This window comes from Silene latifolia, chromosome Y (genome assembly GCF_048544455.1).
Source record: "Silene latifolia isolate original U9 population chromosome Y, ASM4854445v1, whole genome shotgun sequence".
Lineage (NCBI taxonomy): Eukaryota > Viridiplantae > Streptophyta > Magnoliopsida > Caryophyllales > Caryophyllaceae > Silene > Silene latifolia.
Window position 1 is genome coordinate 246,351,876 of NC_133538.1, and position 26,813 is coordinate 246,378,688.

Sequence of the window (26,813 nt, forward strand, 5' to 3'; positions counted from 1 at the left end):
ATACCTTTTTTGGGTGAACCAAACTATAAGATAAGGGTCGGGCTTAGTAGCAGGGGCGAAGGTAGTGAGTAGCAGCGGGTAGCAGCTGCCACCCCATCCAAAAATTTCTCTCTGAAAAACAGAGTATTTGCTACCCCCAATAGAAAAATTCGGTGGTCCAATTATACTACTCCGTATTATTTATTAACAAGGGAAGTAAAATCTCCATAAAAATAGTTGTTTCCTAAATAAACTCTTTTATTTTTTGCGACCATATAGAAAAATTCCTAAATAAACTCAACCATATAGAAAAATTCCAAATTTCTATTGAAAACGTGTTCTCACACAAATATATTCTTTGTTGTACTTATTCTAAAAAAAAAGCTGCTTGAGTAAGAATTCTTCTTCTTCTTTCCTAAATCCCGCCGTCAAATCACTAATAATGTGTCATTATAGATGATAAACAGAGTTTCCTTTGTTTTGAGGTAATTATGAACTCTTTTAGATTTTAATGTTGTGATTTGATTGAGAGTAGTACTTAGTAGTTATTGATAAATGATTGATAAATATGACAAATTTTTATAGATTGAATGCTTGGATGAAGAATTTAATCTAATTTGTGATAGATAATTATTTGGTAATTTGGGAAGTAGACAAGTAGTTTGGTGAGTTGAATGGAAGATAAAGAAGGGTGAATTGAATAAATGAAGCAGTGAATTCCTTGGATAATAAGGGAAAATGGAAATAGGGAGATATACAGATAAAGTCATAAAGGTTGGCTATAAAAAATGTTTATGATTTCTTTAAGAAGAAAAAAAAATGTTACAATGGTTAAAGTTAGCTATGAAAACAAGGTAACAGATTATAGATGGTATTACAAAGTAGGACCGGCTCAAATCTCACAGAGTAATTACTGAAACGAGATAAAGCATATGAAATATAAGGTTGTTTTTGTGACATTTCTAGTTTTTTTATTTTTTTTATTTTTTTATTTTTTTTCGCATTAGATTTGTAGTTTAGAATTTATGACTTGTCTTAATTTTCTGGCAGTATAATTTTTTTTAGACTATGATGTATATTTTTTCGCTACCCCATATTTAGAATCCTGGCTTCGCCCCTGCTTAGTAGACGATTTAGTGTCACATATAGCTAAAATTTTAATTCCATTCGACGAGCAAAAGAAATTAAGTTTTTCGGCAAAATTCTTTCTTTTGTTACCCCTAACATTCCAAAAGGCAATATTCACAGAAAAATCACTAAGTCAAAATGGTGAACCAATGACTATAATGTCACGATAAACTCACAATAGTAAAAAATTTTTTTTGCATAAGCGACTTTATAATGTCACAAGGTGTTAAAAGCAGCCATATAACCTACAAAGTTTATGTGCTATGTTACATATACAAAGGATTGTAAGAACAATATGACAAGATCCAAAACTATAATTGATTCTAATTAAGGCGATAAATTCCCGTTCAATCTGCCTTGCTCAAATCCTATTTATTAAAGGAACAACCACAGAGCATAGGTGTCGCTCTGTGGTTGAAAGTCAATAATTCAAAAGAGTCTTTATTTTTGCTAATTTTAAGGAGCCACGTTCATAGCAAGATTTAATTACCATTTGAGTTGTTGCTTACCCAATATAAATCAGTTCAAATAATCAATAACAATTACAATACAAAAAATTACAACAACTTAACTAATCAATGCAATTATATTAACTATAGTTTAATTATACAAATTACATCATACTACAAATATATAAAATAAAAAAATTAATTACTACTCCGTATTAAACAACTGTCGGCAGTGTGACATACAGTTTATTATGTAATTGCGTTTTAATAAAAATAATAATAATCTGTATGATAATATTAATAGTAGTAATAATAATAATGAAAATATATGAAATATTAGTACGCAAAAACAGTAAAATATCACAAAATAAGCCGTATTGATACACCTTAAATAAATATAGGAAAACTATTCTGTAAATGGCAAATTCAATTTTTTAAAAAAAATAATTAAGAATAATCATTAAAAAAAATCCTTAACACGGAAATGTTATAGATCAATAATTTGAAAATTAGAAATTATGCTAATACTATATTAACTCACAATGAAACTTTACAAAAGAAAAAAATCGAAAATTAATATTACTGACCAAAAAGTTTGTATTAGAAACATGCAAACACGGTTCTAGCCTTTTTTCGCTAACCAATATCAATTTCATAAAAATTCCGTCACGAGTTGCAAAATAATTTAATGGAGATACGGTAATTTATTTTTGATTTTAATAATGAAGCTGATAAGGGTATGTATGAGAGAAAGAGTGGTTAGGGATGCATTTGGTAATGAGAGAAGAGGAGGTGAGTTATGGACTTATGGGGTAATTACAAGGGTGGGTTTGAGGATGAAGGTGATTGAACTATAAGGTTTAGGTTTATTTACGGAGGATTGGTTTAGTATTTGTTTAGGTTTTGGGTTGTTTGGCTTTGTTAAACATATAATATCATCCATAAAAGTTGTTAATAAATTAGGATTATTTGATGTTATTAAGATTGAGGAAGATAGGGAAAACTAAATGAAAGTTGTATTGTATTACTGTGTGTGGGATGTGGGAATGATGGAAGACCATCGTAGAGGGTGGGTTAATTAGGGTTTTAGGCTATTAATGGCAATTAATTGGGCTTATCAACACAAGTAAGTAATCATTGGGCCACTTTAAAAAATGAAATATACAAATTACTCCTCTGTTTGATTGATAATTTACACGTACTTTATTTTTTCGAAAAGAAAATAAAATTACTATAAACTATTAACGGAACGGAAGAAGTAATATCTTATTTGATGTTCTATGCTAAGGTAAAAAAGTTGTAAACTTTGTCATAATATATCGCATAATAGTGCATCTTATATTTTACTAGAGTTGTTTAAGTTAATCATTATCACTTACTTATAAATTATTACTTTGTATATTAATAAGCTAATATCACGGGTATGATTGTATGAATATTTAACAAATCGACGTAGCCGCTTTAAACGTGCATGGGTCGCAATGTTCATTTTGTCCTGTTTCACTAATTAACAATAAGAACACAAGTCAAAATTTTCATTTAAAACTTGCATAGGTCAAAATTTTCATTTTCTCAAGCACGATATTGACAAAATGAAAAACATGTTCAACAATTTATACGGATCGCTACAATTCAAACCCGTGCAAATTACTAATTTGGTGTTATTTTACATCCGAATAATTTTGTTTCATATACATGCCAGGTTTTTTATAAAACTGCCCAAGTAATAAGATAAAGTGAAAACTTAAATTTAGCTTATAAGAGGAATATCGTGCAACAACAACTACTCGGCCAATTGACCCTTAATAAATCGTTTACGCTCATTAAAAAATAAACTTTTTTAAAATAACAACTACACGTGCTATAATTATTATAATTTTAATACACTGGCCCAAATTACAAATTTACACATATGTATAATATGTGCAAATTGCGTATTTTGAATTTATAATGCGGATGTGTACACGGGCCAGATTACAAATATCCTGATTAATTTCGTGCAATTTACACAATAAGTTTAAATGCACGGGCCCTGATTAACAGTCAACACGTATAAAGCAATCCCGTACAATTTGCACAGATTCATTTTGTCATATGCAGACATTACTTTTATATTTACACGGGAGTAATGTCTCCCATTTTAATTTTGTTAATATAATCTAAGTTTTAAACGTGTTGAAATGACTAAGGTTGAATATACGAATCTGTCAATCATTTAAATTGAAATTCTTAAATACGACTTTATACAAAATTCAACCAACATTTTAACATTATTTTAGACAACAAATTTGAACTATACCGTGCAATTTGCACGGGTTTAAAACTAGTTATGAAAGCAAATTCTAGACCAACAAGTAAAAATAACTTGGTGGTCACACTCAGCAATCATGGTAAACCTCGCTAAAAAAGGCCAACAATAATGCATAAGATTATCAAAGTGAAAAATACCATCCTCAATAAAGAACAATCTCTTTTCCTTGATACCTTTAGAATAGCTACACAATAAAAATGTGCCAAAAACTTGAGACAACATGAATTTCACAGTAGCATAAAAAAACGACAATTTTTCTGTCGAGGCTAAAATAAACACTCTTAGCTGAATACATACTAGCATTAGAACTTTGAACTTGGGGAGAGTCTAAAACCAAAGTTTCTTGAATGTAGACAAAATACTGATAAAAGCTCTCCGATTCTAAGTTGGAGAGCAAATCAATATCCACAAACAAAGAAACTGAAGAATTAGGGGAAAAAAGAGATTCCTAGTAAATGAAAACCTTAAAAATGGACAAATCGAAGGGGTAATGGCAACTTACTTCAGAAAGAGGTGACCTAATTGAAGATCCAGAACCCAAAAACAAAGACAAGATTGTCTCTCGGGAAACGAATCTCACCTCTACTTCACTAAACAACAAAGACTCAGCAACAATGACTACACAGGCCTCGGAAATCACCAAGCTATAATCCTCGCCATCGATGCGAACCAGTGACGACCTACAACCGGAAAAAAAGGGACACGAGCAGCCCAAAAAGACGCAGGTGACCAGACTTCCCGAATCTACGATTCTGAAAACCCCCAATATTGGCTTGAATCCGACAAAGGAAAAGCAAGATCTCTAAATCGACTCTCTCATTAGCGAGAAGCAAATAGGCTCTAGAAGGTAACGAGATGATGTTATTCAAAGAAAAGATCTTTGAAAGTGACGAAAGATGTTCATGAATCTTTTAATATTAATACTAAGTTTTGAGGAAATTGACAATGACGATGGGGATAAGAAAGAAAGGATAAGGGTTGGAGTTCTGTTTTCATCTTTGCATTTTTTTGGTTTTCTTTTTTTTTGGTTTTTTCATAATTAGAGAGAAAATTCTCTCTATGACTAAGATTTTTTTCTACTTCACCGTACTCCTATAAGTTCCCAACTTGTTTATGCAAATATTTGAACCCATCTTAATAGTACGTTTCATTGCATTGTTGTTGTAAGTTAACGTAATCCCCTAATTAGGGTGATCTCATATCATTAATATATATAGGAAAATACAAGATACACAATATTCACAATCTTAAATATTTACATATTTACAACTAATACACCCCCGCAGTTGGAGCGGGAGGAGGCCGGACGCTCAAGCTGGAACGAAACCGATCAAATAAATAACGTGGCAGCCCTTTCGTAAATATGCCAGCATATTGATAAGCAGCAGGGACATGTAACACACGAACGGTTCCAACTTGGACTTTCTCGCGAACAAAATGAATATCAAGCTCAATATGCTTGGTTCGCTGATGTTGGACGGGGTTGCTAGATAAATAGACGGCAGAAACATTATCACAAAAAACAAGAGTGGCGCGACGGATCGGAACGTGAAGTTCAAATAATAAATTACGGAGCCAGCTCGTTTCAGCAACAGCATTAGCAACACCACGATATTCGGCCTCAGCACTGGACCGGGAAAGGGTGGCTTGGCGTTTAGAGGACCAAGACACGAGATTGTCGCCCAAGAAAACACAATAGCCAGAGGTGGAGCGACGAGAATCCGGGCACCCACCCCAATCAGCATCCGAGTAAGCAGTGATAGATAATGAACGGGATGCGGTAAGAGTGATACCATAAGCAAGCGTACCTTTAAGATAACGAAGGATGCGTTTCAAGAAGTGCAAGTGCGGTTCACGAGGAGCACGCATAAAGAGGCAAACCTGCTGAACAGCGTAAGAAATATCCGGACGGGTAATAGTAAGATATTGAAGCGCCCCAGCCAGACTGCGGTAAAGTGACGGGTTGGAAATTAACGGACCAGCAGTAGCACTCAGTTTGGCACCAACATCTACAGGAGTAGAGGTGGCATTGCAAGAAGACATGGAGGCACGGCTGAGGATGTCCTCGGCATATTGACGCTGAGATAGAAATAACCCGGAACCAGTGCGGGTAACAGTAATACCCATAAAATGATGTAGGGCACCTAAATCTGTCATAGCAAATTCCTGGGATAGAGAAGCAATAATACGACGCAACAATGAGGTGCTAGAGGCAGTAAGAATGATATCGTCTACATACAATAATAAATAAGCAGTGTCAGTACCCGATTTATAAATAAAGAGGGAGGAGTCACAAGTACTGCTGCGAAAACCCTGTGAGAGCACAAATGTCGCAAACCGCTGAAACCAGGCACGAGGGGCCTGCTTAAGACCATACAAAGATTTGCGGAGGCGGCATACATGACTAGGTGCGGTGGCGTCAACAAAACCCGGAGGCTGATGCATGTAGACGGTCTCAACCAAATCACCATGAAGAAATGCGTTTTTGACATCAAGCTGGTGAATGGGCCAAGAGCGAGAAACAGCAAGACTGACTACAGTACGGATTGTCGTGGGCTTAACAACAGGGCTAAAAGTTTCATCACAATCAACACCAACCTGTTGAGATTTACCATTAACCACAAGACGGGCTTTGTACACATTCGTAAAGTACCATCATTTGTTAAATTTATGACGATATAACCACAAGCAACGAATGATATTAGCATAAGGAGGACGGGGCACTAAATCCCACGTATGATTCGCCTGTAAGGCGCGAAATTCATCCTGCATGGCGGCATTCCAGTTCGGGTCTTGGAGGGCTTGGCGGGGTGATTTGGGCAGTGGGGAAAGGTCGGGTTTAGGAGCTGTAGCGAGGAAGTTGGGGTCACGAGGTTTGAAAATACCATTCATAGCTCGTGTGGACATTGTGTGGGCGCGGAAGGGAGGGGGTGGCGGAGGTGGGGGAGGTGGTGTAGGCGTGGAGACGGCAGGTGTGGTATCTGGTGGAAGGGGGGAAGTTGGGCTTGCAGCGTTGGGAATAATGGGCGAGGCAGGGGTTGTTGGTGTCGATGTGAGGAGTGGAGTTGTGGGAGAGGTCTGGTGGGGTGAGGTAGGCGACGTAGGGGTAGCAGGGGGTTGTGTGGGTGAGGAAGGGGCTGGTCCGAGGTGTTGGTAAAGGAGGGGGTTGGAGGGAGTGAAGTCAGGGTCAAGGAAAGTGTAAGAGGCATGGTTAGCTTGTGAATTTTCCGCAAACGGGAATACCGATTCATCAAAAGTGACATGACGAGAAATATGAACTTTACCACTGACAGGATCAAGACACCGATACCCGCGTTGTTGTGACGGGTAACCGAGGAAGACACACCTAATAGACCGAGGGGCAAGCTTATGAGGACGTTTGGCAGACATGTTTGGATAGCAAGCACAACCAAAAACTCGTAAATGATCATAAGACGGATGTTTAGAGAAAAGAGCGGAAGTGGGGGACGCGAAATGGAGGAGTTTTGTGGGCAAAATATTGTGGAGGTAGACGGCAGCGTTAAGCGCTTCAACTCAAAACTCAGGAGGCATGGAGGCATGGGAGAGAAGAGTGAGAACTATTTCATTAATGCGTCGGATCATGCGCTCCGCTTTGCCATTTTGAGGGGATGTTTGAGGGCAAGAAAACCGGAAAACAAGACCGTTATCACTAGCAAATTTTTGAAACGAAGTGTTGTCGAATTCTCGGCCTAAATCACATTGAAAGGATTTAATTTTACATTGAAATTGTGTTTGTATATAGGCAGTAAACGAGATAAAGCGGGCAAACACATCAGACTTATTTTTGATAGGGTAAACCCAAACGAAATTGGAAAAATTATCAATGAGTAAAAGATAATACTTATAACCACTTTTGCTCAAAATAGGACTAGTCCATAAATCACTGTGTATAATGTCAAACGGAGCAACAGTAGCGGAAGTAGAATCGGAAAAAGGCAATCGTTTGTGTTTACTAACTTGACATGAATGACATAAATGAGAATTTGTCTCCTTATTACAACTAATAAGAGAATGACTCCGTAAGTCTTTGTAAAATATTGGACCCGGGATGTCCGAGGCGGGTACATGCCATACGTCGGACGACATGGAGACTAAGTGTGACCGGTGTAGGAAAAAGAGGACTCGACGAGAAGATGTGGAAGACACTGGATAAAGTTCGCCATTACTATCACTCCTCAGAATCGTCATCCCAGTCTGAAGGTCCTTCACAGAAAAACCAAGGGGGTCAAATTCAACAGATACATTATTATCCCGAGTAAATTGACTATTTAAATCAGGTTTTTAATGATACGAGGTGTATGCAAAGCGTTGGTTAAATGCAGGGTACGAGAGGGAGTTTTAATGGTTGAGTTACCACAACCCTGAACCGGAATACTATGGCCATTACCGACAAGTATAGAATGAATGTTACGCGCATTAGAGGGAGAATCAAACGTACCTGCATCAGCCGTGAGATGTGAGGAAGCACCCGTATCCATAAACCACGGAGCATTTATGGACATTGCCTGGAAAGCCTGCGCAAGATCAGTAGGCTGCACTGGTTCTGTGTCGACCAGGTTTGCTTGTCCAAAGCGAGGAGCAGTAGCATTAAAGCGGGCAGTACTGCGGGAGACAGAGGGAGCCCATTGCTGCCACGGTTGAACCCAACCCGGATAGGTGGGATAGGGGCAGGGGGGTGGCGACCACGGGTAGGGCATGCCCATTGTGGGCCACGAAACAGGGGCAGCAGCAGGTTGTGTTGCTGCGGTCTGAGAGGAGGAAGACGACCGCTTCTGATTGCTGCGATTATCGCGACGGCGGTTCCCATTACCACGATTAGAGGAACGATTCTGATTGGACGTCGGGTTGGGGGTGGAAGTGTCACCCCAACCGGAGTTGTCAGAGGGCGGGGCAGGAGCCGCAACCAGAGCAGCAGGAGGCTCTTCCCGAGCAGAGGTACGATGTTTCTCCAATTCGAGCATGCTCCGGGCAGTTTCAAACGGTGGGAGAGTTTGATTTATATAAGCAGCCACTGTATCATAACTGGGCGGAAGACCACGCACTAATTGAAGCACCAACCTCTGATTGTCAACGGCAGAACCGACATCTTTCATTTGTCCGGCAAGATCGCGTAACCGTTGACAATAAGCTTCAAGGGAAGGCATACTCTCGAGTTTTAGATTGTTGAACTCGTGTTCAAGGGCCGCTGCACGAGCCCCCTTGTTGTTGAGAAAAATATTCTCAACACGTTTCCACGCTGCATAGGCCGTCGATTCATCTTCAAGGATGCGAGGGAGAAGATCGTCACTCAGGGTGCCATAAATCCATTGGAGGACATGAGCATCGACTTCGCACCATTCACTATAGTTTTCCGCAGTAGGTGACGGTGGAGGTGTGCCGTCAATGTGCGAGAGAACTTTGTAACCACGAGCGTGAAGGGTGAAGAGTCGGACCCACGAGGCATAAGTGACTTTCGTCCCGTCAAGAACGCGAACCTTGTTGGTGATGTTGGAGACGGTATACACGGGGTGGAGGAAGGATTTGGCAGGCGAGATAGATTGGGAGGAGGCAGAGTCAGTCCCGCCGTTAGCCATTTGGAGAGATTTGTGTGGTGGCGGTGGGGAGGACGGCCGAGAGAAGGTATTTGCTAGGGTTAGAGAGAAAAACCTAGGCTAATGATACCATGTAAGTTAACGTAATCCCCTAATTAGGGTGATCTCATATCATTAATATATATAGGAAAATACAAGATACACATTATTCACAATCTTAAATATTTACATATTTACAACTAATAGTTGTAAACAAACCGGGGTTTCATATGTCCATGCATTGCGGTCGGTTTTAACTAAATTTTGTAAGTTGAGTTTGACTGCATTGTTGTTAGATTGGATTATCTGCTAGGCGTAGTATGTGTTTAGACAAAGGGTGGCAGTTGGCCACCGGCATAGTATGACGCAAGCACGGACACGAACAGATACGACTTAGTGCCAGACTAGGCTGGCTCATGGCACGACAGACTGCCGACTGCACTTGGTTACCATTTTTGTAAAAAAGAAAGGCTAGACACAGGTTGGCTGGTAGCCCAGTCAACGGCCAATTCATATGCCCGGTTAGCACGGCATGGGTGGCACAGCTAATTGTGACCTTGATGGCACTAATAATGATAATTGAGAAATGCAATGACCCATTATGATTAGATACATGTTTATATAACTGGGCATCTTTCATCTTTCATTGTTTAATTTTGGTCATATACTTTCCAATTTCCAATATTGGAGATCATTCTTCACAGATGATATACTACATAGAATCGCACTAATATACTACTCTTGTCATGTGCCGACCTAGGATCACAACTCACAAGTTCTCCAAGTAGCAAACAAATATTGCAGACTAGTTGCTGAATCTGTTCGATCACCCAAGTAGCAGTACCTAAAACTTCAACAGTGCTTTTAAGGTTTCGTAACAAACATACGACTCTTGTCCACACCATGCTAAAATCTTGCAAACTTCGTTCCACCATAGTTGCACCGCCTGACAAAAGTAGAAAACAAGGACGCACGTCCCTAGTACCTGAGCAAAATTATTGACTGCCTGACTTGTTATAGAAACTAGGTTTGCGCGGTATTTATAAATTTTTTATTTTGTATTACTTAATAATTCTAAATTAAAACCTTATTAATTTTTAATATTTCACGTTATTATATTTTGATATGCAAAAAAAAATTGAACTTTAAAGTTATTCAAGAAAATTAAGTAAAATTGAACCGTAAAATAATAGTGGTATCTCATTAATTGTTCATTTTTCTCGTTAATGTATTTTTCTTCGAGAAAGAAAAAATTAAAATTGAAAAATAATCCAAGAGAATTGAGTAATGTCTTGAATTATATTTTCTTTAAAAGTATTTTTTATACCACAAAGCTGATAATTTCAATAAAATATTTAATAGTTTTTAAATTTATATTATTTATATTTGAATTAAAATATTATAGTTTAGTGTTTAGTGTTTAGTGAAAATTATATAATTTGATAAAAAAGTTTAATTTTAATGAAATACATTATAATTATTAATTTCTTTATTTAGTGAAAACAATTAAATAACGTAATTTATTTTCGCAGTACGATTTTTACTCATTACAGTACTTTTTGTACATAAATTTCCATTTCTCTACCCTCGACTAAGAAACACATCAAACTTCTCCCTTCCTTCTCTCTTGTTGCAACCTTAATCTTCTTCAACCTCCTTAAAAAATTTCAATTATGAACGATTATTTGAATAGTAGGTATTTAATTCGTTAATCCCATATTAATAATTTAATTGATTCTTCCTTACAATTTTATTCTTTCTTTAATTAGGGTTTATGTCTGAATTAGTTAACGGCTAATTAGTGGGGTCGACTGTGGTCAGCGTCTATGGTGGGGTCGGCGGCGGTCAACGACAGGGTGTGGTTGGACAGTGGTCCGTTGGCGGCGTTTTAATGGGCGTTCGAACTGTGGTGCGGTGGTAGGAGAAAAAAATCGTGGTGGGGATGGTTCGGCCAGATGGCTATCCCTCCGATCAGTAGCCGGCACAGGTGACGTAGGTTGTGTCATTGGCGGTGTTGTTGGTTGATACCGCAGTAGTATGGAAAGTAGCAGTACGAGATACGGGTTTTGGTGTTTTTCTATGTACGGAGTATGTATAATGGAGGTAGTATGTATGCAGAAAAAGTAATAAGGGGGTTGTAGAGTAATTGCTTTTTTCCTTTTAATGTACCACTCCATTGTACTGGAACTCTGGAAATAAAGCCAAACTGTAACGCATCTAAGTTAAAGAAAATTGAAATATGACATAGTCATAATGTCGTTGAAAATTGTAATACATTGAAACTTGTATGGAGGAATGATTATAGATTATAGGTGTTTAATTTATAAACAAAAAAGAGTATGTTTGTGCAGTACATGTGTAATTTATGAACGAAGTGCGTAAATTAAAGAATAATGGATGTTTTAAATTAGAGAGAATATCTTAGAGAGAGACTAGAGAGGGAAAATGGGAGGATAAATAAAAGGGGTATAATTGTCAACAGCGTACTGCAATGAGTAAAGCGTACTGCGAAAATCAATAACTTCCTTATTTAAAAAGATTTTTTTTGGAGAGAGAATTCATGAATTCACCTATTTATTTAGTAAATAGGGGATTGGACACTCATCATAGTTCATTCTGACACGAAAAAAATATCATGATATTGTTTTTACAGTCAAACTTGTCCGAGGACGATGCAAACATGCAATTGTAACTCAACTTAAGCTGTATCTTAAAGTGAAAAATAATGATTAAAAGGGTATGACAGCTACAAGACCCTTCTTCCCCCAGACATATAAATATTGACACAAAAAACAACTGAAGGGTGCAGCGGACTCAAGAAGCTGCAAAGCAGACCATCATCATCGAATCAACTTATGCTCTTCAATCCAACTGTTCACCCTTGACCGACCCACTGGAGCAATCCCTAGACCACAAAGACACCAAACCCTACTATGGACTCCTTTAGAGTTGCTGTGACCTGACCCAACTGACCCGAATGGGTCCTTAACTTCAACCTGCGATCACCTGGACCCAAAACTCCATCTCACTGATTTTGATTTCTGCAACCTCAACATGTTTCAAAGTACTGCATCCAATTATATATTCAGATCAAGATTGTCATTGGCTGACTACTAAAATCAAATGGTAAAAATATACTTGGGGATGAGGGGAGTACTAAAAATGATGGAACAAAAATCATCCAGATCAAGATTGCATCCAGAGTAAATATACCTTTAGCCAAACTTAAATCCCCCAGATGGTGCTTCAACTCCCCAATTTTGAGAATCATCGGCAGATGGTGGTGCAGTTTCTTCCTCTTCCTCCAACCAGTAAGTTTCTAAAATTTTCACAGCCTTTTCATAGATCTCATTATTATCATGACTTTGAAGATTTTCAATTTTCTCCAATCCCTCGGCTTCATCTATCAACTGGGCATAATAATTAACTTCCCCTGTGTTGCCGATATTCTTCTCTGCTTCACCTACTTTCAAGATGTTTTCCAGGCCTTCTAGGCATACGGTAATGACCCTTGGGTCAGGGCACACAAGCAAGTCACATAATGGTTTAATGCAACCTTGACTAACAAGGTACCTAAAACAAAGAAAAGGCACGTTTAATAATCACCGAGCTGAAAAAAGATGAGATCAAATAGTACTACTCCCTCCATCCCGCTATTATCTTGCTATTATCTTCTTACTGTGAGTGTTAGTTTGTCTTCACTCTATTATCCTTCTTGAGTGTTAGTTTGTCTTCACTCTCTTCTGTTTACTTCACTACCTTCATCTTATTACTAATATATTGTGAAGTGGCAGTCATTCAATGCAGTTCTCAACGCAATTTTCAATTTTCATTCCAGGTCATTCGGAAACAGCCTATTGGATACCCTAGAAGGTTTTCGATGATAAATCATGTCAGCCGGCCCCAAATCTTTTTGAGGCTAAGGCTCTGATGTTGTTGGTGGTCATACGGAAACAGCTTATTTGAGTCACCAACACGGGTAAAGCTGGCTACATCGACATCCCACCCCCGCGCCCACCCCCTTATGCCGCAATTTGCGGGGCCTTTAAGTCGTTGGGCTAATGTTGTTGGAGGGAGTATAATGAAACAGTATGATGCATACTTTATTTGATCAGGAGAACCACCAGATGTGGCATTAGATATTGTCCAAGCAGCCTCTTTCTTTATGTCAAATTCAGCAGTTTGAAGCAAGTTGACGAGTGGGCCGATCAAATCAGCTTCAATGACAGCCTAAACATTAACCAATATTAGCCAGGAAGATATTCAATCATTGAGTCAGTAATCAAGCATAAATAGGGACTTCATTATGCAAGCAGTAAACCCTTAGTTCGTTAGAAAATAAGTTGACAATAAAATGGAATTCAGTAGATAAGAGTGAAAAGAGCAGAAGGTTTTCTTTTATTCTTGACATGCTCATGAAGCATTGGCAAAAACTAGGGGTTTGAAATGTATTACCTGAATCTGTTCTCTATTACCAGCCGTAATATTCGATATCGTCCAGCAAGCCTCTTTTTTAATGCTCTTCTTGTGATTATGAGTCAAGAGGTTCAAAAGGCATGGCAGTGAGCCACTGTTGATTATGAACTGAAACATCACAGAAATGCAATTTATAATAAAAGTTTTTCATCTAATAACAACGCCTACTTTACAAATTACACACTCCATATAATATTCTTAGCAACAACAATATAGAAGACAGAACAACAACAAATCATCCACTCGGCATGGCAACTACATACAAACAATATGTTACTAGTTCAGTTCATCGTCCATCACTCAAAAGGTAAAATGTTTACAGAGTATCACTAATCAAACCCTGCTAGTTATGAGGTTTAAATCCCTTAACTATGTGTGTTCCCATGTCACAAAATTACGCAAAACTCTGACATTATGGCAAACTAATACATGAAAACTAAACTATAATGCAACCTAGGTTCATTGAAGGGAAATTGGGAATATATAAATTTGACCGTCATTTTTCGATGCAGCCCGACAGTAGAAGAGTCTCCAATGTCAAGATGTTTTAGAGTAGCTTCACAGCTTCAAGCCTTCAACTTTATATTCCTTAGAAATGGAAGGGTTGGAAACAGGTTCTTATACATACAAAAATAAATCGATTTTTTGCTCGAAGAGAAGTGTATTGTTTGACAAGGCATTGGATATGATTGCGCAAATATGTGGGGGAAATGATATAGTTCGAGAACATAGATTCTACTTCTAAAGAGTGAAAGGAACAGGAATTTTCCTTAAGGAGTATAGAAGTTCCGCAAATAGTTTCAAAGAAAAACAATATTTTTCTTCTTACTCCTTATGTCATTTGTGTAACCGGGAATTAAGGATTCTCCTTCATTTATCATAGCCACGATCATGAAATGAAGTCTTAATTTCTAGATGTTACAACAACAACAAAGCCTTAGTCCCAACACAGTTTGGGGTCGGCTAGCATGAATCATCATCCGAATCCGCCGAGGTTTGAATCCGCCAATACGGTCAAAGGTAAATAAACAAAGTACGAAAAAATAAAATGATAAACGAAAGTAGTGTGTTTGTAAAAAAATTAAAGCATAAGAAAAGTGTGAAAATTGAGATTAAAGTGGCACAATGGGTTTGTAAAACAAAAGGAGTATAAGTCATTTTTTAAAAAAAAAAAACTTTTTAAGTAAAATGATAAAAGATGTTACAAGAAGTACTATATAAAGACTTGAGAATTGAGAACATATGAATTTTAAGAAACTAAGGCCAGTCTTTGGAGCTGTTAAACATTGGGGTCAACAATTTTCAAGTAAACAAAATTAAGTCTGAATTACTAAACGCCACTACCTCTTTTTATCCTATCTAATGACTCTTTTTGTTCCGAGCTAACTACAAGCCTATTCATATCAGAGCAATTTGATGCATTTTTGTTTTCACACTTTCCATTTCCTTTTCTAGAGTAAACGTTTCATAATATTTAGTCGTATATTAAGGGATATTGAAGATTTAATTTACTGCCTCAAAATGTGAGAGAGACTTATATAAAAACAGAGGGGTAACATGTAAGGCATCATATTACGAGAAAACTTCCAGAAAGAAACACAAATATTAGGAGCTGTTCTACATTGAGGTCAGTAATTTGAGTACAAATTGGCAGCATTGAGCCTACCTGTGTTTGAACATCATCTCCAGTAACAATATTTCCGACTGTTCGAAGAGCAGGAATCAGCACAGAAGGAGATGGATGCCTGGAGGAATAGGGATACCAAACAATTTACAGCATGAAAAGGAAGAAAACCCAATAACAACAGCATCAAAAGCAAAGCATACATACATGAGGAGCTCTACCAATCGTGGGCAAACACCAGCCTCAATAACAGCTTGAATTTTGTCGTTTGGGCCATCTGATAGGTAAGAAAGTGCCCAGCAGGCATCTGTCAAGACTTCATCATCATTCGAATGAACAAGACGTTCAAGGGCAGGAAGCGCTGGCCTGACCTGTTCAATTAACATATAGTTGTCACAACCATCATAACTAGCTTGAAGCAGTTACAATTTGCCAAGATTTATAGAAGAAAAAGAAACCTGGTCAAAAGGAGGTTGTGGCTTTCCTCTACAGAAGTTTGACAAAGTCCATGTGGCATTTCTAAGCATGGAAAGCTTTGAATGCTCATTGAGTTGAGCAAGCAGTGGAATCAATGCACCACTGCTAAGAACCAAGTCCCTGCATCCTGGGGAGTCGCCAGCAACATTTCCCAAAGCCCACACTGCCTGCAATTTTTTGATAATGTGAGGACAGAAACAGAGATTACAAAAAGTCCATTCAATTCTGTCAGTGGTTAGCATAATAACAAACTAACTAGAAGGGGTGACTGGTTATTCAGTGATACCTGCTCACGGACATCATCACTTGGAGAAGCAAGGAGCTTCGCAAAAATGGGAACAGCTCCATGATCAATCACGACCTTGGTGTTTTCTGAGGTCCCTGACGCAATATTTGTAAGAGCCCAAGCAGCCTCAAACTGTGAGAGAAGTTGCAACAATTCACGTAATGAACAATAAGAATATAGTCTCAATTGGCAAAGTTGTGGCAATTCATAATGAATATAAACCTGCAGCTGGGGAAAATCCTCTCTCTGAAGAAACTCTACAAAGCGGGGGACAACTCCAGCTTGTATCACTTCCTCAATCGGAGGGCTTCTTTCTGCACAAAATCAACGGAATATTAAAATATCAACCACATCCAAAACTACACATTCACAGTATAATTTAAACATATATTGAGTAATCACACCAATACCTATTGAAAGCAATTTCCGGAACTGCATAGTAGCCTCCAGCTGCATTTGGTTGTTATCAGAGTACACGCCAGCAACCAAATTAGGCAAACTCTCCAACTGCAATCAAAGTGGAGGCCATTTTAGAAAGTAGAAGTAAGATCCGTAAGTAGCTCCATAACCCAGTAGTGGACAGTGAAAACTGAACACATAGTTGCAACCAAAGTTCAAACTGCGAAGTGTAATATGTAAACTATTCTAAACGCCTAAATGCTAGTCACACATCTTAAGTTTACACTAGTACTTTCATAATGGAAGATATTATTTTTATGTATCAGCCTGCCAAAATTTCAATTAGCATCAAATAACTTTCCAAGGCCTCCCCTTGATATCAAAGTTCCTAGTAACTTAGTCATTAGTGTCTTCCATTCAAGAGCACTCTAAATTCCTGCAGCATAATTGAATGCACTTGATGATACAAACGAGACACCCCAATTCTCGATTAGCATTAAAAAACTTCAAAAACTTTTTGACAGAAGACAAATCAAAGCCAAAAAAAAAAAAAAATCTCCATGCAATAGACGCAATTCAAGGCGAAAGCAGTTTAAACGGTAGTACTTCCTCCAATTCTGATACACAACGCAGTTTAAAAGGTATAAGACGGCTTCACACAAGTTTAATAATAACTACTTTTATTAGGCCGTATTAGGCTCATGTAAGGCCGTATTATAAGGCCCAGTTACGCTAGGGTTTATTATCCCTATTATCTCATGTAATTTGTATTTAAAGGCCACGATTATCAATGAAAGGCAATACACAAATTACACAAATCACATATCTCTCATTTAACATGGTATCAGGTTCTCGTTTTCGATCGAAAACCTAACAACGCTTCCGCCTCCTTCTCTGTTCCTTTTCTGACTCCTAAAATCGTCCACACATTATGACGAAACCAGAGTCCGAAACCTCGAAAAACTCTATCGATATCTTGTCTCCTTTCTATCTTGGGAGACATGATATCCCTAGTATTGTTATCACTGACATTAAACTTAGTTCTGATAACTATGACGAATGGAGCCGTTCTATGAAGATGTCGCTTAAAGCTAGGCGAAAATTTGGTTTTTGCGACGGGACTGTTGATAAACCGACTGATACGGTTCTTCTAGGGCAATGGGAAGTCATTCCTTGTACCATTGTTCAATGGATAATGCGTACTCTCGATTCGTCTATCAAAAGTAGTATCTCTTACTTCGAAGATGCTCGTTCTTTGTGGGATGATCTGGCTGAACGTTTTTCGACGGTTGATGGTTCGAAAATTCACGCTCTTAAATCCGATCTCCACGACTGCAAACAAGATAAAGGTATGACTGTCACTTCCTACTTTGGCAATTTAAAGGTTCTTTGGGATTCTCTTGCCAATCACGAGCCGCCTTTTGCTTGTTCCTGTGGTCATTGTACTTGCGGTATCGGTAAAAGTGCACTTGCGCGACAAGATTCAGAGCGCCTTCATAAGTTTCTCATGGGCTTAGATCGGTCCATGTACGGTAATTTACGTTCTCAGTTATTATCGCTTGATCCCCTTCCTACCCTTAACCGTGCTTTTCAATTAACATTGCAAGAGGAGCGCTTACAATTAGGCGGTACTAGTACTCTTAATGAACCCACTGAGCTGGCTGCTTACGCCGTCAGAACTCCATCTAAACCTACTGTACCCGTTACTGATTGGCGTGCACTTAGAGACCTTGAGCGCCTCAAACGTCGTAAATTAACTTGCTCACACTGTACCGGTACTGGGCATGAGTCGCCGGCCTGTTTTATATGGACTCAGAAGTTCCCGGAGTGGTGGGGTGATCGTCCTCGCACCATTGAAGAGGTTAAAGCGCGAGCCCGCACTCCTACTGGTTCTGCCGCGTCTACTTCTGCCCGTGTCAATGCTGCTATTTCTGGACCGTCCTCCTCCAATGGTGATCGCCTTTCTGGTATGTACTTGGACTGGATTATCGATACGGGGGCTTCCCGTCATGTTACAGGTGACATAACATGGTTGACAAACACTTATTCCATACCATCGTGTCCCATAAATCTGCCAAACGGACATACTGTTACGGCCACGATAGCCGGGACAGTTTGGTTATCTGACTCTTTGTATCTTACGCATGTTCTTTATGTCCCAAGTCTCACCTGCAATTTACTTTCCGTCTCACAATTTGTTGAGGCTACTGGTTGTGAATTTATTTTTAATAACTCTTCATGTCACATTCAGGGCCCTTCTTTGAGGACGAGGATTGAAGCCGGTGAGCTAAAGGACGGACTCTATCTTCTTCGTGTGGTGGGACGGCCAGCTTCAGTTCATGTGGTGAGCGCCGCCGATTCTTTTGATTTATGGCACAAGCGATTGGGACATCCCTCTAATAAAGTGGTTCATTTACTTCCACAAGTTAGCAAGTTCCGTTCTCTTATTAATTCCCCGTGTGATGTTTGTCATCAAACCAAACAAAGTCGACATAGCTTTCATTTAAGCGATAATAAATCGTCAGACATTTTTTCTTTAATACATTGTGATTTGTGGGGTCCCTATCGAACACCCTCTTCTTGTGGTGCTAAGTATTTTTTTACTATTGTTGATGATTTTTCCCGGGCTGTGTGGGTTTATTTGCTTTTTGATAAGACGGAAGTTACCTCCACTTTCACGAATTTCTTAGCCATGGTTGACACACAATTTTCAAAACGTGTTAAAATGGTCCGGTCGGATAATGGTAGCGAATTTAATAAAATGGCCGATTATTTTACCACACATGGTATTCTTTTTCAAACATCTTGTGTTGGTACACCTCAACAAAATGGGCGGGTGGAGCGCAAACATCGTCACATATTGAATGTTGCTAGAGCCTTGCTATTTCAAGCTAACCTTCCTATTTCTTTTTGGGGTGAGTGTGTTTTAACCGCGGCATATCTTATCAATCGTACTCCATCTATCCTTCTCCACAATAAAACCCCTTATGAACTTTTATTTAACAAACCTCCATCGTATGATAATTTTCGAGTGTTTGGGTGCTTGTGTTTTGTTCATAATCAACACACTAAGGGAGATAAATTTGCTAAACGAAGTCGTAAGTGTGTCTTTGTTGGATATCCGTATAATAAAAAGGGTTGGAAAGTCTTTGATCTAGAGACCGGTAAAATTTTCGTGTCTCGCGATGTTTATTTTTATGAAAAATCCTTGCCTTATGAAGCCACTGATACACTTGCCACTAATGACAATGCCCCAAATACTCCACACATTGATGAATTGCACAGTGATACGGATGACGAGCCTGCTCCTTATTCTCCAAATGGCGGGCCTGATCCTAGTACCGAGGATGGCGGGTTTGTTCAGCCTAATGGGCCGGCTCCGAATGCCACTACGGGGCATGCTCCGAATGTCACCGATGGGCCTGCTCCAAATGAAACTGATGGGGCAGTAGATACAGGTACCGAGGGGGCTGACACTACGACGGGTGATGATATGGGTCGTGGCCGTCGAATTAAAATTCCGTCTAGTCGACTTCGTGATTTTTTGGTTGGCTCCGCTGCAGATCCCACCACACCACCGTCCTCTCCCGATAGCTCATCTTCATCTCCTTCCTCTTTCTCTGGTACGTCTTATGCCTTAGCTAATTACATTAATTGTAATAAATTTTCGCCTTCTCATCGTCATTTTCTAGCTGCGATTACGGAAGGAATTGAGCCTCCGTCTTTCCGTGTTGCTATCTCTAATCCACAATGGTGTAAAGCTATGCAAGATGAAATTGACGCCCTCGAAAAGAATAATACGTGGGAGTTATGTGACTTGCCGGCTCATAAAAAGGCACTCGGTTGCCGGTGGGTTTACAAAATCAAATATAAGTCAGACGGTGCGATTGAACGTTATAAAGCTCGTCTAGTTATATTTGGGAATCATCAAGTTCAAGGCATTGATTTTAGTGAAACATTTGCTCTTGTTGTAAAAATGGGGACGATACGAGCTTTTCTAGCTGTTGCGGCTATTCGTAAATGGGAACTTCATCAGATAGATGTGCATAACGCCTTTTTACATGGTGATCTGTCTGAGGAAGTTTATATGCGATTGCCCCCCGATTTTAGCAAGGCTCATGAAGGCAAGGTGTGTCGGTTGCGGAAATCCTTATATGGGTTACGACAAGCAACGCGATGTTGGTTCGCCAAACTTGGCGCGGCATTACGTGAGTATGGGTTTGTGCAATCTTATTCCGACTACTCCTTGTTTAGCTACGTGACGGGAGAGATATGCATTCATGTCTTAGTTTACGTGGATGACCTCGTTATCGCTGGTAATGATTCTGCGGCTATTGTCTCTTTTAAAGGTTACCTTAATCTCTGCTTTCATATGAAAGATTTGGGTACCTTAAAATATTTTTTGGGTATTGAAGTTGCCCGAAATTCCGAAGGTATTTTTCTTAACCAACGCAAGTATGCTCTCGATATCATTTCCGAAACTGGACTACTTGGTGCTAAACCTGCCGCCACACCTCTAGAACAACATCATCAGTTGGGGCGTGCTTCAGGTGAATTCCTTCAGGATGTGGAGTCCTACCGTCGTATTGTGGGTCGTCTTGTTTATCTTGCCGTGACACGTCCCGATCTTTCTTATGCGGTACACTCCTTGTCTCAATTTCTTCATCAGCCTCGAAAAGAGCATATGGATGCTGCTCTTCGCGTGGTACGCTATTTAAAGGGTCGACCGGGTCAAGGGATATTGTTAAAGGCCGATAATTCTCTTGCTATTTCTGGTTGGTGTGACTCTGATTATGCTGGATGTCCTATCACTCGTCGTTCCGTCTCGGGTTGGGTTGTTTTTCTCGGTGATTCACCTCTCTCTTGGAAGACTAAGAAACAACATACCGTGTCCCTTTCCTCCTCGGAAGCCGAGTATAGGTCCATGGCCAATGTCTTGTGCGAATTAAAGTGGCTCGTTGGTCTTCTATCCAGCTTGGGTGTTTCTGTCCCAAAGCCTATGCACTTGTTTTGTGACAATCAGTCGGCTCTTCATATTGCTCAAAATCCTGTTTTTCATGAGCGAACGAAACATATCGAAGTTGATTGCCACTACATTCGCGATGCCATAAATGATGGTTTGGTTACTACTTCCCATGTTGATACACGGTCCCAAGTGGCTGATATCTTCACTAAAGCTCTTGGCTCCGCCCAATTTGATGCTCTTCTTCGCAAACTTGGCGTTCTTAATCCCCCACGCTCCAGTTTGAGGGGGGGTATTAGGCCGTATTAGGCTCATGTAAGGCCGTATTATAAGGCCCAGTTACGCTAGGGTTTATTATCCCTATTATCTCATGTAATTTGTATTTAAAGGCCACGATTATCAATGAAAGGCAACACACAAATTACACAAATCACATATCTCTCATTTAACAACTTTTACCCGCTAATAGGGTTATGTTTAGATCCGTTTTATACTATATTAGTGTAAATCCGCCTTACACAAAACTAACTGATACTCGAATGTGTAACATGTATTTCTACTCCTTAAATCGTACAATTTTTTATTTTGGAAGGTATTTCTGAGACGGAACGAGTACGAAAACACGCAATAGCAAGTCGAACCGATACCAATAAATCAAACTTACAGAACCAACAGAACACACACAAAATCAATTAACAAAACGTAAATCAGCAAAACATGGAAAAAAAGCAAAGACCTTTCGATCAAGAGTAGAGGAAGAAAGAACAGGAAAAGGTTGTTGAGGAGTTTGAAATCCTTCACGACGCTTCTTAAGCAAGCTTTCTTCACGCTTACTCTTCCGAATCTCAACCATATTATCCTCTCTTCTCCGGCGACCTTCATCGGCATCGACGGCGACTTTGTACTTGTTACGGCGGACTTCCGCCCTCGCATTCGGTCTCAGCGACATAGTGAAACCCTAATTTTTTAAATTGAAAGAGGGAAGAAAAGGTTGAAGAAGAAGGAATAGTAGAGGAAGGAGACTAGAAGAGAGATAGTGAGTGGAGTACACTGGTGTATAGTCTTTGTTTTTTGCTTTTTAATTAATTAATTAACTGTCGTTTTCCATTCATTTAAACCATGTTTATGATCTTTTTGGTTTGAGGCGCCTTCTTTTTTTTCAAGTAGGGTACTTGCCTGCAAATATTTAAATTTCAATTATTTGTGTTATTTGAATTGTTTATCCAAATAAACACAAAATCTCATTTCTGACGGCACGTATCCCGTTACTTTGGAGTGACGGATATCATTTTCTCTCACAAATGACCCAAATAGAGGAGAGAGGGAAGCACATGGAGGTGCCCCCACCTTATCCCCCCTATTCGTTTTGTGAGTGGCATTACCCGTCACTTGCTCCGACCCGTCTTCAGCAAAACTAATTGACAAACAAACTAAGTCGGCCCTCTACGTCGAGTTGAGGTTTTTGCCATCTTTCTTTCCGAGTTTAATAAAGTTCACAAATTCTCATTTTTGACAGAAGTGTCCCAAATTTGTGACGGATTAAATAAAATTCACATGAGTAAATTTTTTATTTTCTTTTTGGTGAAAAGAAGCGAGATTAACTCAACGTAAACAAAACTAAAACAAACACGAACTAGAAAGCATAAAAATGAACGGTAGGAGGCCACGTCACGGTCCGAACTTTGAGCCGGGTCGTGGAGCGCACCCTTGTCTAAACTCACGACAAGAATGCTAGCGAGAGTGTCAACCACTAGTGTTTGTCAAGCACTAGGGCATTCGTAATCGGTATCGGTTTGCGTGAGTCGGGATCCTAGTCTCAATCATCAACGGTCGACACACACAAGTTTGTTAGTAAGTTATGAAGGCATGAGTCGTTCATAAGAATGCAAGCAACAAGCAATAAGAAGGCAATTGGGTGGGAAGCAGATTCATTGACTAGTACTCCCAAAAAAGAGAAATTTGATATTACAAGCCTGGTAGCAGGAAACATTGACTGTGCATAATAGCGATACGTTTTCTAAACGCCTAAAAACGTATCTTAAACTAAAGAGGTAGCTCCAAGATTCGACACGCAAAAATTAATCTTGGAGTACTACATGACTAAAAAAACAGAAACGAAAATACATAAGTAGAAACATAAAATCTAAGGGCTCGAAGTGAACGAATCATGCGCGTAATTTTTAGGGATTGTGCGGTGTTTTAGCGGCTCGTTACACTCTCCCCCACCTAATCTGTTGCCGTCCTCGGCAACGCTGGAAGTCTTCAAGGCTGGTTCAATCGGCTGATGCTGCTGGAAGTTGGTTGGAACGGATGTTTGCACGCTTGCTTTTGTTGAGGGTAGGATCTTCTGGATCTGGATGATACGGCTTCAAGCAACTCACATGGAACACCGGGTGACACTTCATCCAGGTAGGGCGATCGAACTTGTATGCCACTTCCCCAATCCGCTTGATCACTTGGATGAGCCCTTCATACTTTCGAACCGGCCGTTTGTCACGTCCCCTGAGGAATCTCATCTGTTCTTTATTCAACTTCACCATGACCATGTCGCCTACTTTGAACTCCCTTGGTCTTCGATTCTCATCTGCCCATTTCTTCATGGGGTGTGACGCCTTCTCTAGAGAAGCTCGAGCAATCTCTGCATTCATATTCCATTCTTTGGCGAACTCGTGAGCTTTCTTTGTTCGGCCGCCATAGACATCTGCAACTGTGGGAGGCAATAATGGTTGTTGATCTATAACAAGTTTAAACGGGCTCTTATTGGAAGAGGAGCTCGTCTGAACATTAAAGCAAAATTGGGCAACATCAAGGAGTCGCACCCACTCCATTTGAGTTGCTCCCACAAAGTGTCGCAGGTATTCTTCTAGCATACTGTTAAATCGCTCGGTTTGGTCATCCGTTTGGGGATGGTAACTTGATGACATCCGGAGACTTGAACCCAAGAGCTTGAAAAACTCTCCCCAAAATAGTCCCGTGAAGCGAGAGTCGCGGTCACTGACTATACTTTGAGGTTGCCCCCAATATTTCACGACATGCATGGTAGCTGTTTCTTCAGCGCTACAAGCCTTCGGAAGAATATGAGATACTACAATTTAGGAGGAGTTTTTGGAAAGTTTAGTTTAAAATGAAAAAAAATGCATGGGTAAATGAGCGGGAAAATACTATGACAATGGTTATTGTTTTATTAATTAGTATTAGTATTAGTACAGATAGATAAACTGAAAGTTAAGAACACTTCAACATATAAGTTGGCCACTTTAACAAAGAGCTATTCACACCGGCTTTTAAAACGTAAAAGGAATGATTTTGATACTGACAAATTATCTAAATTGTATGATTGAATAATATGGTCTAATCGTGTAAAAAAAAGCGATGCTTGAAAAATCTAAAACCATGGTAAACAATTGTATATACAATATAGGATATGAAAATTATTATTTTTAAAGAAAATGCAAATTTTTAAAGCCAATTATGATATTATGGAAACCTTAGAATATAGAGACTTTCGTAAAAGTAACAACCAAATCATGGTCGTATAAAACTCGTGCTAGCTAACATAAAAAAAATCTCATGTATTGTATTGACTATTTAGTTAGTGGGCCTATTTTCAAAGAATCCAAAAACAGCTACTCTCCTATAAGACCCTGTCATAGCATAAGACGGGTCCAATATGAGATTGTAGCCCAATAAACAAGTTATGTAAAGCAAAAATGAAAAACTGAGTTATTTCACGGAATAACACTCGTATATATTGAGCTTTCTTTATTTGTAAGGGCTTTCGCTCGAACCCTCTCATTCACGTGACTTCATTCACAGCATTACCACCACTACGGATCTATGATTAATGTCCTCCTTCACCGCCCTTCCCTCGTCGTCTCTTCAGTCTAGATCCTCATCGCCGCAACCTACTCCACCGCCTTTGCAATCTACATCCTCATCACCTTCACGATTATCATTCTCATCTGTTGTTCAGTCCTTTAATTACCTCTTAAAACTAATGATGAAGAATGTTGATAATCGATGTCAACATCGTCTACCAAGGTTATTAATTGATCTGCTAAGTTTCAGATTTATAATTGAAATTTCATACTTCGAAGCTTTAACTAATTTTTTAACTTAAAAACTCATGTTTATATATTGAGAACTTCAAGTTTAAGTTGAAAAGTATGGTTTCAAATTAAATTAAAAAAATTACATATTTAACTCATTATTTTAATTAGCTCAAATCATAGTTTAACATCTAAAAGTTTTAACTTCAAAATTAACAAATTTTCATTTTGATTATTTTCAATACAAGTTTAGAGTTTGTTTTGGTAAAAAATTACCTAATAGTCACTTTGTCTTTTGCTGGGTTAAAGCGGCCTATTGTTAGTCGAACTTAAGGTAGTGTGTATGAACTCGTAAACTGAAAGACAAAATAAGAAATGCAAAAAAGTAAAGGACACAAGAAAATGGTGATGCGGAAAACCCAAATGTGGGAAAAACCGCGGGGGGAGTCGGTATCCCGCCAAATGTATGCACTATGACTTCTGAGGTACTGAGAAGGAACAACGTAATGATACAATTATGACAGAAATAAAGTCGAATGCTCTTGTATGATGATGAATGATAATTTTCTGGAGTAGAGGTTTGAAGTGTGAGTGAGTGAATGATCGAATGTCCTTTGTTGCTTGTCCTTGCTTGATATTTATAGATGTTTTCTTTGACCCGCTCCTCCTCAACGCCTACTTTCTATTTCTGCTCAACTTCCCTATTTTCGTGGGATTTGTTACTTGACCGGGTTTTATGGTTTTGACTCAGCTTGCTTTGGACTTCAGTTGGTGTTCCTTTTGCTTAAGATATTTTCTTGCCATGTCATCAAACCGTTGCCTTTGCTTTGCGCCAATTATCTGCTGCCACGTCATTGTATAAATTTGTGGTAGAAAATTACCCAAACAGAGTTGCTTTATTTTTGTCAAGTATAGTTTTTAGATTAATACTACCAATTTTAGTTTGAAAATTGGTTGTTTTAAACAACAAATTAGTGGTTGTTAGATGAATTTCTTTGTGAAGAAGTATGTGAGGTGTGCAATCTGAGTTTGCTCATAAACACATTTGAAATGCTCTGAAAGTTGTAGACATGGAGGACCA

The 26,813-nt window shown here is 39.0% G+C and overlaps 2 protein-coding genes across 2 annotated transcripts; both read right to left on the reverse strand.

Annotated features, from left to right (window-relative positions):
- Window positions 1-8,056: 8,056 nt before the first annotated feature.
- On the reverse strand, window positions 8,057-9,461 carry LOC141630395 (uncharacterized). Its single transcript, XM_074443224.1, has 2 exons — window positions 8,243-9,461; window positions 8,057-8,091 (listed from the first exon to the last, which is right to left on the reverse strand). Exons 1-2 carry the CDS (start codon window positions 9,459-9,461, stop codon window positions 8,057-8,059), a joined length of 1,254 nt encoding a protein of 417 aa, XP_074299325.1.
- Window positions 9,462-12,018: 2,557 nt separating this feature from the next.
- On the reverse strand, window positions 12,019-22,771 carry LOC141633118 (importin subunit alpha-2-like). Its single transcript, XM_074445600.1, has 11 exons — window positions 22,420-22,771; window positions 16,732-16,828; window positions 16,544-16,635; window positions 16,322-16,453; window positions 16,017-16,202; window positions 15,766-15,929; window positions 15,601-15,679; window positions 13,914-14,042; window positions 13,561-13,688; window positions 12,672-13,031; window positions 12,019-12,525 (listed from the first exon to the last, which is right to left on the reverse strand). The coding sequence occupies exons 1-10, from the start codon at window positions 22,630-22,632 to the stop codon at window positions 12,674-12,676; spliced, it is 1,578 nt and encodes a 525-aa protein (XP_074301701.1). The 5' UTR covers window positions 22,633-22,771; the 3' UTR covers window positions 12,019-12,525; window positions 12,672-12,673.
- Window positions 22,772-26,813: the final 4,042 nt, after the last annotated feature.